Genomic DNA, 11,307 nt, shown 5'->3' with positions numbered 1-11,307 from the left:
ACAGACAACACATTTCAATCAAACTTTGCTATGCCATAAATAAACCACCAACTGGACAGAGCCTCCAACTTGCAGTCCCCATATACACTTTTCAATTTAAAAGACTTGTGCTTAAATTACAGTTTGGGTTCGTTGCTGTTGTTATTTTTGTTGTTGCTGTTGTTGTTGTTGTTGTGCTTGTGCACGCCTAACGTTCACATTTTTCAACTTGAAATTATGAAGTCTCCATGGCAATTAATACGCACGAGGCAGGCCTGGCCAGGCTCAGAGTCTAGCTCTGAGCTGCAGCTCGAGCTTAATGGCGGGTGCTGTCGTCTCGTATGTCAATTTGATGGCAATTAACTTTGGCCAGCGTTTTGTTTTAATAATAAATTTAATGAGCTGCCAAAAATGGTTGCAAATTTACGTGGCAATTAGCGGGCAAAGCGACACTTGGCCAACAGATCGTGTGGTCGCTCATTCGTTTGATTTGGCTTGCTTAACGGTGCCACCGACAGACTCTGCTCCATTTTGCTAATGAGCCGCGTTTCTACTGTGCTTCGAGGCTTGGCCACAGTGGCCACAGTGATCACAGTGATCACAGTGGCTGCGCTGGCATTTCAAGCAGTTGCCAGTGACGCGCGTGGCATGTGGATGTGGATATTGGATACACTCAGCTTAAAGGTGTGTCGATCCTCACCAAATTTCTTATTGAACTCGCTGACAACATTTTATAGTATTTTTATTTGTTTTTTCTTAAATAATTTGAACTATGCGTGCATTATCTACATATGTGCAGCTTATTCCATTCGCTTTTTGATTCAGACATTTGTTTATTTTCTAATCGATTTTTTTTGCTACTGCTAATCTAGTAGCCCGATTTTCTTTAATAATTCATTAACTTAAATTTCATTAGAACACAAGAAGTTCGTAATCGGAGAGGTTCTGACATAAACACGTTTAAATTTTGTGTTGAATCAGAGGTAAGAAATAAAATAATAATAATAATAATAATAAGAAAATAGCAGAACCATTTTCCAGCAAAACTTTCTGGGCTGCGACCCAAGCGTTAGCCAAGGACATGGCGTGCCTGCAATCTCTGAAGCTTGAAATTAAAACGCTGAAGCAAATGTTTCCAAAGACTCACGCACGCTTTCAGATACACAACGCCACCTTGGACGAGCTGCTCTGCAGATTTATTGATAAGAATGGCAAACACTATGACATCCATGCGAACATAATGGAAACGTATCCGTCAACACCACCAGTCTGGTTTTCCGAGTCCGATGAGCAAAGCGTTATAAATGCCGTGCAAATTTTAGGCACCACAGAAGGGCGGGACAATCATGTAATCTTGCAGGTTGGGATGCTGCTGCGCGAATTGTGCCTATGCCACAAGGTTCCTGTTCCCAGTGATATTGATGACTTGACGGTGCCAATTGAATCGCAACCAAAAGTCATTTCCCATGAGGCGATTGGTGATTCAAATTTCGAGCAGAACGAATTGCTCGATCTGGAACCCAACAGCGAAAGCGAGTCAGAGACCGAGTGTGATGAGAGTGTCCCATTGGAATTAGAAGATTTGCAGATAGTAAACGAAAATGATGGTATTGATCAGGAGCATTTGGATACTCTAAAAGCGCTGCGCACAAAATTAAGACAGAAATATGCGGAAGCTGCCGATACTGGATCTGTGCTGGCCAGCGATCGCCTAATGAAGGAACTTCGCGATATTTATCGATCAAAAGTATTCAAACAGAAAACATACTCAGTCGAGCTGGTCGAGGACTCTATTTACAATTGGAATATTTGCTTGAACTCTGTAGATTCCGATAGTCCACTACATAGCGATCTGTTGAAGCTCAAAGAAAATGAGGGTACGGATTATATTCAGTTGAATGCATTGTTCAGCGACAAATATCCGTTTGAGCCACCCTTTGTCCGGGTCGTGCATCCAGTTATCTATGGCGGCCATGTGCTGATCGGCGGTGCCATATGCATGGAGCTGCTGACCAAGAATGGCTGGAGCTCCGCCTACAATGTCGAGGCAGTAATATTGCAAATTGCCGCCACACTGGTCGAGGGCAATGCGCGCATCAATTTTCACTCAACTGAGAACATATCCCGGACCGAGAACAGTTTGGCCCGTGCTCAGCAAAGCTACAACTCGATGTTGAGAGTTCACGAGCATTTTGGTTGGTTCACCCCTCCAAAGAATAGTGGTTAAGCTCGACCAGCTGTTTAATAGTACGTTTCTCTGAGGAGTATACCAACAACAAAAAATTATTTGTACACATTTTAAGCCAGACAAACTATCAAAAGCAATTGCGAGCTATTTTCAATACTTACACTATAAACGTTTATATTCAGTTCTGCCTTGTACCAATATTATATTGTATTATACCATATGATATATAATTCCACTCAATACATAATTGACGTAACATTGATCATCTGTACAAATTGCAAGGTCAATTTAGAAGCACGTGAGAAATATTCAGTGTAACTATCCCAAATAAAAGGTATTTACGAGTCAAGCATTTTCTACTAAACCATTCCTACTGGTTCAAGATTTTCATTTTTAGAAACAAGAACTTCCTAAGGAAAGTAAAATAGTAGTCCGATGTAGATAGTTTCTTGCCAAAATTTTGATAGAAAAGCAACACTCGACTTTAGTCCGTTTATCGTCATGATCAGTCACTGGGTGGGTACCGGGGATCCTATCTCATTACCAAAGCACTTATATTAGTTTTGGTATGTATATTTGATAAACCATTTAATGTTAATATACTCTTATACAATAGACAACTTGCTTAGCAAATCTGTCCGTAGTAGACTTGAGTCAATTACACCGCCAAAGCCCGGCTCAAAGGAAGCTGTCGCTGGGAAAGACAAAAGGGGAGAGAGTTGATGGGATAATGATTACTGTCTGGTGAGCAGCTCTCTTCGATTACCTACCTCATTTGGGGATGGTATCCATAATTTTTTCGCAGCTCAGCTTTGGTGATGGTGGGCTCTAGGTCCTCTGACTTCAGATCAAAGTGGCGCGCCATAATCTGCCAGTGCACCATGTTGAAGTAGTTGAATTCCCCGGATTCTTGATACCCATTCATAACATAGTGCGGATTGTCCGGCTGTCGCCGCAGCCAGAGGCGCTCGTAAATGTGAAAACGCCAGCCGCGTTCTGCCAGCTCAGCTGCTGCCAGCATTTGCATCATATCGCCCGGATATGAATAGAAAAAAAAGAACAACAGCTCCACTTGCATCTGGTCAATCTTGGGCTGCGGCAACTGCTTACCGTCAGTGCGGTAATAATAATGCGGCACACTGCTGTTAATCTCATGAGGTGCACAGCGTCCGCCCTGCAGCGGACCAGCAAAGCCAGCATGCAGCTGGTTCAACCAGCAGTTCGCATTCACATTAAGATTCATTGTATCGTGACCAAAGAACTGTGACAAAAGCTGCCGATTGTGTTGTGCAGCCTCCAAATTGCGAGCCAATTCCACCAATCCATAGGCACCCTCAATGCTGGTGTTTACTTGGGGCGGCATGTCCTTATTAATCAGAGGCGGTGTGACGTCAAAGGTCACACCGCCCAACGGCAGACCAATGCGGTTGGTCTTCAAGCGTCCGTAGAACTTGAATTTCTCATAGCCAGGCGGCGGACCAATGTTGGACTTCCGAGGCTTGTTCCCGGCGCGTTCCCACTCGCCGATGAAATTCGGCTCTGACTCATTGCAGCCCGGCGAGTACACCTCGGTGGTGGCAGCAACGCGTGCAACGGCAAATGGCTTTGTCTTCAGTGCTTCATGTTTGCCAGATTGAGAGTTGCCGTTACCCTGTAGATTGACTGGGTCCGCCTTCGGCACGGATACGGCTTGCTCAACTTGTTCCGGATCGTCATCGCTTATGATGGCAGGCCAGTCGGTCGATTCGGGAGCAGTGCTCAAATCATCTTCGACTCCGGGCAATGCTGGAAAATCCTCGCGAAGTAAGGTGAAGTCTGGCGGTGGTGAAGGCGTATTCTCCGTGTTGGGCATTTTCGTAGCCACATCCACATATAGCACCAAAGCGGTCAGACTTTGCTTCGACTCGGACTCCTTCTCAGGATCAGTGGATGCTGCTGCGGTAGCCGCGGCAATTGCAACAGCTGCCGCAATCGCCTTCGCATTGTGGCTATTCATTTTGTTTGATTGACAAAAAACAAAAACGAAAATACACCGAAAGTTAAATCAAATGAACTTTTTGCCAGTAATTGACAAACTTGCCAAAATGTGGTTGACAGTGCTACCCAGTATTCGAATTGATGGCATCGATAACTTTGAAGTTGAATCGAAGTAAATTTTTTCACATTTATCGAAATTGCCACAAATTTGATAGTTCGTGCATATGTGTGTGATGTGATTGGGTGTGTGCGTGTGTTGTGTGTGTGTGGGTGAGGCGGAAATTGCCATAAACCAATTTAAAAGTCGAGTCATAAATTTAGCTAGCTGCCTTGGCGCAAATTCACCTGCAAACAGCCGCCAATTGGGAAGGCAAAGAAACGATCATCAGGTTATGCAAAGAGTTATGAAAAACTCTGGTGAGAGAGAAAAAAGGGAGAGCGGGAGAACTACAAGCCATTAACTTAAAATGACAACAGAACAACATAAATCTCTGGGCAGCCGCTTTGTGGCTGCACTTAAAGGCAAATGTCTGGAAATTGACAAAAGGAACGCCGCATGACCATAAACTGAAGCTGAGCTCAGTCTCGCTGGAAGCCGAAGTAAAGTGGCGGCACCACCATTGGAGTGGGCGGCGCAGGCGTTGGCATTGTGCGCTAATAGCCCAAGCATCAGCAATACACTAGACGAACGGGACGTGGTACTGCAAGTGGTTCTCTGCCACACCCCTCACTCTGTGCTCCGTGCTCCTCCGATCAGGCACTTGGGAAATTTATGCGAACGAGGTGCGAGCGTCAAATTAACGAACTTGTCTGCGAGCAAAAGAGAAGAAGACACTGCCCGGCGGCTAAGCGACCGAAGAACAGAGCAGAACTATCAAATATTCTTAGAGTCTTTCTCACTGACTCACTCTCGCTGTCTCCGTCTCTCAAATGATTTAGCAAATCAGGTGCACGACGGTACAGCAAATTAAGCACAAATAATATAAAATACAATTATGCTAAATCCATGCCTGAGGTATGAAAAATGATACGCATTAACCGGGACAGACAGACACAGCCTCCAGTTGGAGATGGGGCACGCCACAGAAGGATAATCAATAAAATGTTTGCCAAAACAATATAAATATCTAAAAGGAATGTTTTCAGAATAAATTAAAAATCTTTCAAATGTATGAAAAATAAGTTGTCAAGCTTTTATTCAACTTGCTTAGAACAATTGTCGACATTTTTGATATATTTGTAATGAGCTAAGGCTACTTTAATTTATATACATAAATTTATATAATTAAATTATTTAACAAAACTCAAATGCTTATTAATATGGTGTTGAAATAGCATTTAAAGCTTTTGCCGATACTATTTTGTGCGATGCTGACAAAGTCACGAGCTGTCACCAAAAGCACGACACGTTGCCATCGCTAGTCAAAGCTAACGAACATCACGAATTGCCATTTTGGCTTGTAGGACAGGGCGGAGCAGAGCAGAAGCTGCTTAAGCTTGGCCACATAGACTACTATAAATCATACTCATGTTGCTGGCAAAGACAACGACAACGCCAAGTGTAGTGCAATGTTTTTCCGAGTTCCAGATATCAGAGTCCAAGTGCAGCCAGAGTGCCAACGGCAACTTTGTAGTCAGCGACGGGTCAGCAATTGCCGAGCCATTAAATTGCCATTGCCAACAAGTGAAGCGCAAAAGATGGCCGGATCTCGGACATAAGCTCTACTACCTGCTGGCCGGTAGGTGTTAGGCCCCGGCAATCACTTAAGCTGCTTTGTACGAGTCACACGAGCTGAACAGACTACCAGCTCCGAAATTACTCGAGTGCTCGTGTTTGCAGAGTGAATGAACTGTTCTAGAGCCGGTAACCGAACATTGGAACATTGGAACATGGAAATTAGCCCCAGCCCCCAAAGTGACGCCCCATCTCCGACACAAATGACCCCCAATGCGCATCACTCAACTGTTTGTGCGTCGTCACTGGAACTGTTGGATTTGGCAGTGGAAGAAGAGTTTTAGCCAGTGGAGTTAAAGCTGGTGCCAGCCTAATGACCAGCATCAGGAGCAACAGCAAGCGAGCACTTGCATCCACAGTAGTTTTACATGGGGTTTGTGGAATTGTGTAGGCCGAACCGTCTGTCCGTCGGCTTTGTCCCGAAACGCTTAAACGGCCCATTAGTCGGAGCGTCACAATGGTCACAAATGCTTATGAGTTTTTTAAATATTGTGCATATATGTTTGTAAAAGGCGTATATCTCTTGTCGTTGTCGTGGGCTGTGGGCTGTGGGGACGTTTGTTTAATGCTCTTTGACTAATTCCGTTGATGGCCTTGCCACGCCTATCATTGGAGTCAACTTTTAAGTATTTTCAAGGTACTTCGGGTACCTTGTATTAGAAATGAGCTCCTAAATACTTTGTGCTGAAAAAGTGGAAAATTATTGTTTGCAAACGAGTCATAAAAGTCACGAGTTAATATAATTTATGGTGTATATTTTAGAGGTATATGATGTAATCTGTCAATTTTCATACAAAGAAATAATCATTTCTGGCTAACTAGTAACATATTTAAATGCAATTCGCTTATATTATTAGTTTCCCAATTTACTTGATCTTAGTTCATATTTTACAGATCATTTTTGTCGATTTATATTCCAAAAGAAATATTTGGTATTTAAAAATTAAATAGTAAATTATACAAATATTCTTATTAACCTAAATCCTAAATCTTATCAATCTTCATTCCGATAAATTATCTGTTTCTCTAGATTCTAAGAAGAATGCCCATTGTGAAGGAGAACAACTTGATGTTGTTTGGACACAAACAAGTCTATCATTACAGATTTACTATATTACCACTATCGTTCATCAATCATTTGCCAAAAGAAAACCTTCCCATAAAATATATGCAATTGCAAGTCAATTTTTGGGGTACTTTAATAATAATGTGGCATTGTCTTCTGTTGTTGCTGTTGTTATTGTAACCATTCACCGAATATTCACTGATTTCATAAAATATTACGATAAATGTTGTTTTCAACATTTATAAGCGCAGATTTTCATATTTTATTGCTTATAACCTCAAAGCGACATTAAATGCTGCTGCTTAAAGATACAAAATGCAGCGCATAATAAACCCAACACAGAACATGATCCCCCAAAAACAGACCTGCCCCAGAGTCCGAAGCAATTTATACGAGAAGCTAAATAAAAAATCGGAAAAAAATGAATTGTCTTCATTTTGTAATTTAATGGTATTTTATTGAATTTTTGATGCGCATGGACAAGGCAACTACGCTGTGTGTCTGTGTGTGTGTGGAGTAGCATCCTTGGCTGCTGCCGCGTTTCGAGATCTTCAGTTTGGTCGGGCGACTGCCTGTTGACATTTAAAATATGGCCGGGTGTCAGAGCGGCTGCCCTACGCCCATTTTTATAGCAGTCAGGTTTACATTTCGATTTCGATTTCAATTTTTTGGGCACTGATCCCCAAAACATAACCCGAAGCCGAAACTTTTGCTTTAGCTGAAGCCGTTGCCCAGCGCCGGCGTAAATTCAATTTGAAGGTCTGCACAGCGTCTGAATTCCCGAGATGCCAGCAAAATGTGCTTTCACTTGACCCGCAGTGCTGCGTAAATAAATTTTATCGCTCTGTTGACACGTGCGCGTAATATTTCATTAAATTAAAAATACAAAATAAAAAAAATATACAAATAATAAAAATACATTCATGAAGGTGGAGCTATTTTTATCGATCGGAAGTCTAAATACTCTTTAAGACATTTTCATTTGTATGTGTCATAAAATCGATTTATTACAACACAATTCTTCTCAAAAAAACTGCAAAATATTGCTTCGAGGATTGTGCGAAAATGGTTCGTTCGAAAATGGTTCGTTCGAAAATGGTTCGTTCATATACAAAATGAATTTTTAACTAATAGAATGATTTAACGATCTAACTTTTTAATTAAGATATTTGGAAAAATCTCCGATTTTAAACAAGAATTAAATTTGTTGTGTTCCTTAATGAGCTTCAGCTCGATTATACCAAGTGCATTGCAATATTATAGTGTCCATGGTAAGAGTATAAATATTTGCAATCAGAAATGATTGTGCATAAACAAATCGTCGACCGCATCGTAACTTCGTTTTCAATTTGGCAAGTTGGACACTTGGCTAGTTAGTCAATTGGCCAAGTTTTACAATTGGCCAACGGGCGCCCATTTCAAAAATGTGTCCAAGTGCCACCTACGTTGCACGCTATTGGAATTGGTTTAAGGTGGTAGTTGCAGTTGCAGTTTTTGTTGTTTTGTGGACTACCTGTCGCTACTTGCCCCATTCACTTGCCGGCAGTGCGTGGCTCCTGCGACGCTTGTTCCTACACTGATTGCAAATGTCAAATAACCATTAACTTGGCCCATTTCCTGGACCGAAAAATAAATAAATCAACTTACGTGAGTTGCACCTTTAACTTTGCCTAATTAATCAAGAAATTGCCTTGCGGCAAATTGCGAGTGTAACGCAAATAATTTAAATGCCCCACAGCTATTGGTATTGGCTGATGATATATGAACAAAAGTTGCGAATGTAAGTTGGTCAAGTTTTTTAAAGGGTTTTCCTTAGACTCAGTGTAATGAGTAAGAGAGAACTATAATATAGGGAATGAGCAAACAAATTAAGCCAATCACCACAACCAATTATTTCTTTAAAAAAAAAAAAAAATCATTAAATGGGCCACAAATAAATAGAGAGTTTCTTCAATACAACCTTAATGCAACACTTTCCCTATCTCTATATTTCTCTTGATTTTCCCTGCATATTAGAGATAATTTCTATTATGATAGTGTTGTTATGATAGAACGTTAATATTTCAGGTTAGCCTGCCAGCGACATGATTATTTTGAGCCCACTTCATATGTATATAACCAATTAAGTAACTGTAACCAAAGCGAACGCCAAAAGCATATTTATTGAATGCACTTAAATTGTATTTGTAATTGTTACTGCAGTTGCAGTTGCAGTTGCATTCGAGTTGAGGCCCTTTTACCCTGCGGTCAGTCATAACTTTTCCAATAATCGAATCGGTCGGTTAAGAGTAATGGACCAAAAGGGTTGGACCCAATGGCAACGCCCTCAACATACTACTGAAACTGCCCAAAACTTTATTTAAGTCCACCAGTTGCGCACATTTTTCATACTTGCCTTCAACTTTGCCACTGCTACAGCGAGTAAGCCAAGTACTACCAAGAAGATAAGAGCAAAATAAGAAAAAAAAAATTCAAGTCAAGGCGCACTTTCAATTAATCAACGAAATTAATTAAGCCCCCCCGATCAGCGATCAGTGACTAGTGACCAGGCAGAGTTGACCGTTGAGCGTTGAGCGTTGAGCGTTGAGGATTGCAACATAATTTTCATTTTGGCACAGCGTGCGTTTGTCGTCGCGTTGTTGTTATCATAGCAGGACGTGGCGTCCACGTTGACGTCGGCGTCGACGTCAATGCTCGTGTCCAACTCCATGTCCGCGTCGCAAGCTCAGTTGGTCAGTTGGTCACTGGCCGCACTCAATTAGCACGCATGTAGCGCAACGGTGCGCCGATAATTAAGCCAAAGTCGGAGTCAAAAAAAAAAAAAAAGAAGAAAAACGATGGAGGTGCAACTGGAGCTGGAGCTGTGGGGTAAGGTATGAATTGGAGCCTGGAGCCTGGTGACAATTGGCCCCGCACGATTTATGCACTGTAAGCTGAATGCTGGCGACCAATTGCGCAACATTTGCCTAATAAATTTACTTTTAATCACGGCACAAAATGCTACACGCTGTGATTAAGTCCGCTCGACGTCGACCGTACCAACTACCGTTTTTCTTTAGCCATGATAAGCCATAAGCTGCAGTGAAGCCACCACGCATACAAAACCAGCTTAAAACGTTCTCTGCAAAATCTCATAAAAGGAGAAAACCACAAGCACTACGTAGATTGTACCTGCAGCCAAAATGTGACTATTAGACTTACATTCATCATATCTTACGTAACTTACTGAAAATCGAGACAATTGAGTATGCAAACAACGCATCATTTCCAGTGCTTCTGCTGGCCATTAATAGGTAGAAAATCAATTCTGCTATCAAGCTCAGCACCTTCACAAAATTGTGTATGGGAAGTAAGTAGTAAAGATTAATAGGCTGTGTACTGACATTCATTAAGTTCTTGCTTCGATTGTGTTTTTACAGGACTTACATCAGCAGCGGAAGCCAGCAGCAAAACGCCAGCAACGACATTGATCTGGGAATGCAGAATCCATAAAACGAGCATGCGTGGACAAGAGATGGCAATCTTAAGCAACACCAGAAATATACAGCCGAATCCGAGTAAGATAAGATAGTAAGCCAGTATATAGCAGCCTAAGTGTAAGGATATACAAAATAAAAATTTCTTGAAAAAAATCATGGCTAAATAAAAATTTCTTTGATATTACATGTGATGAACAACTATGACAAACTTTTCAAAACTCAAATTCACAGAGAACACAATGCTTATTTATATTAAGCCATCTATATATATCAATTGGAATGCTGCAATTAAATAATACATTTACAATTACTTATCGGTATGAAGAAAAATTCATGCCAAAATCCAAGTTCAAAGAAAGCTTTGAAACTCAAATGGTTCTCAACACAATTACTTTAAATTTAGTTCACTTGCTTTGATTCACACTTCTAAATTTACCGCTGTCATCTATTCAGATTAACAATTAGTAATACTATTGACCTGCAGTATCTGTCGATTTTATTCCATATCCAAATTTTTCGTCCTATCAAAATTTAAGTGAAAATTATGTTGCCAAGGAAAAAACCACCAAACTCTAATCAACGTCTTATGCCGTTGACACAGGAACTGCTGCAGGATATGCTGGATAACGAGGGGTTTGAGTATCAGACGCCACCTGGCTGCGATGAGTTCGAGAACTATAGCTCATCAGGTCAAAATAATGCAGAGCAGTTAAGAACAGGCCGAATTTTGCCATATATTTTGAGTTCTAGGTGGTTCGAGAAGAAAGAAAGAAACCAAACTGCAGACTCAAAGAAAAAACTGAATCCCAAATATCATTTGGAAGTACTTTTTACCGGCAGGCCCTTCAAGCATCATAGTAGCCAATCAGATCATGAGTTAGCC

At 41.3% G+C, this 11,307-nt stretch overlaps 2 protein-coding genes and 1 long non-coding RNA gene across 5 annotated transcripts; 1 reads left to right on the top strand and 2 right to left on the bottom strand.

Annotated features, from left to right (window-relative positions):
* The first annotated feature begins 921 nt into the window (after nt 1-921).
* Nucleotides 922-2,509, top strand: LOC6566931 (ubiquitin-conjugating enzyme E2 Q2). Its single transcript, XM_001993303.3, has 2 exons — nt 922-962; nt 1,021-2,509. The coding sequence occupies exon 2, from the start codon at nt 1,061-1,063 to the stop codon at nt 2,204-2,206; it is 1,146 nt and encodes a 381-aa protein (XP_001993339.1). The 5' UTR covers nt 922-962; nt 1,021-1,060; the 3' UTR covers nt 2,207-2,509.
* Nucleotides 2,510-2,603: 94 nt separating this feature from the next.
* Nucleotides 2,604-4,334, bottom strand: LOC6566930. 2 transcript variants are annotated; one of them, XM_032739625.2, is made up of 2 exons: nt 2,938-4,334; nt 2,604-2,855 (listed from the first exon to the last, which is right to left on the bottom strand). In XM_032739625.2, the coding sequence occupies exons 1-2, from the start codon at nt 4,161-4,163 to the stop codon at nt 2,846-2,848; spliced, it is 1,236 nt and encodes a 411-aa protein (XP_032595516.1). In that variant the 5' UTR covers nt 4,164-4,334; the 3' UTR covers nt 2,604-2,845. The 2 variants fall into 2 exon arrangements, with proteins under 2 accessions (XP_032595516.1, XP_001993338.2); XM_001993302.3 differs by having other exon boundaries at nt 2,604-2,861; nt 2,938-4,248.
* Nucleotides 4,335-7,645: 3,311 nt separating this feature from the next.
* LOC116805722 lies at nt 7,646-10,548 on the bottom strand. 2 transcript variants are annotated; one of them, XR_004365358.1, is made up of 3 exons: nt 10,372-10,548; nt 10,172-10,316; nt 7,646-7,766 (listed from the first exon to the last, which is right to left on the bottom strand). It is a non-coding gene; the product is annotated as an uncharacterized LOC116805722 (long non-coding RNA). The 2 variants fall into 2 exon arrangements; XR_004365357.1 differs by lacking the exon at nt 7,646-7,766 and adding an exon at nt 9,791-10,116.
* Between the last annotated feature and the right edge of the window lie 759 nt (nt 10,549-11,307).

This window comes from Drosophila grimshawi, unplaced genomic scaffold (assembly GCF_018153295.1).
Source record: "Drosophila grimshawi isolate 15287-2541.00 unplaced genomic scaffold, ASM1815329v1 contig_1377, whole genome shotgun sequence".
Taxonomy (NCBI): Eukaryota; Metazoa; Arthropoda; class Insecta; order Diptera; family Drosophilidae; genus Drosophila; species Drosophila grimshawi.
This window is presented reverse-complemented; position numbering and strand designations above follow the sequence as displayed.

Coding starts and splice junctions, on each gene's coding strand:
- LOC6566930 (XM_001993302.3), bottom strand. CDS start 4,163: ATGAATAGCCACAATGCGAAGGCGATTGCGGCAGCTGTTGCAATTGCC.
- LOC6566931 (XM_001993303.3), top strand. CDS start 1,061: ATGGCGTGCCTGCAATCTCTGAAGCTTGAAATTAAAACGCTGAAGCAA.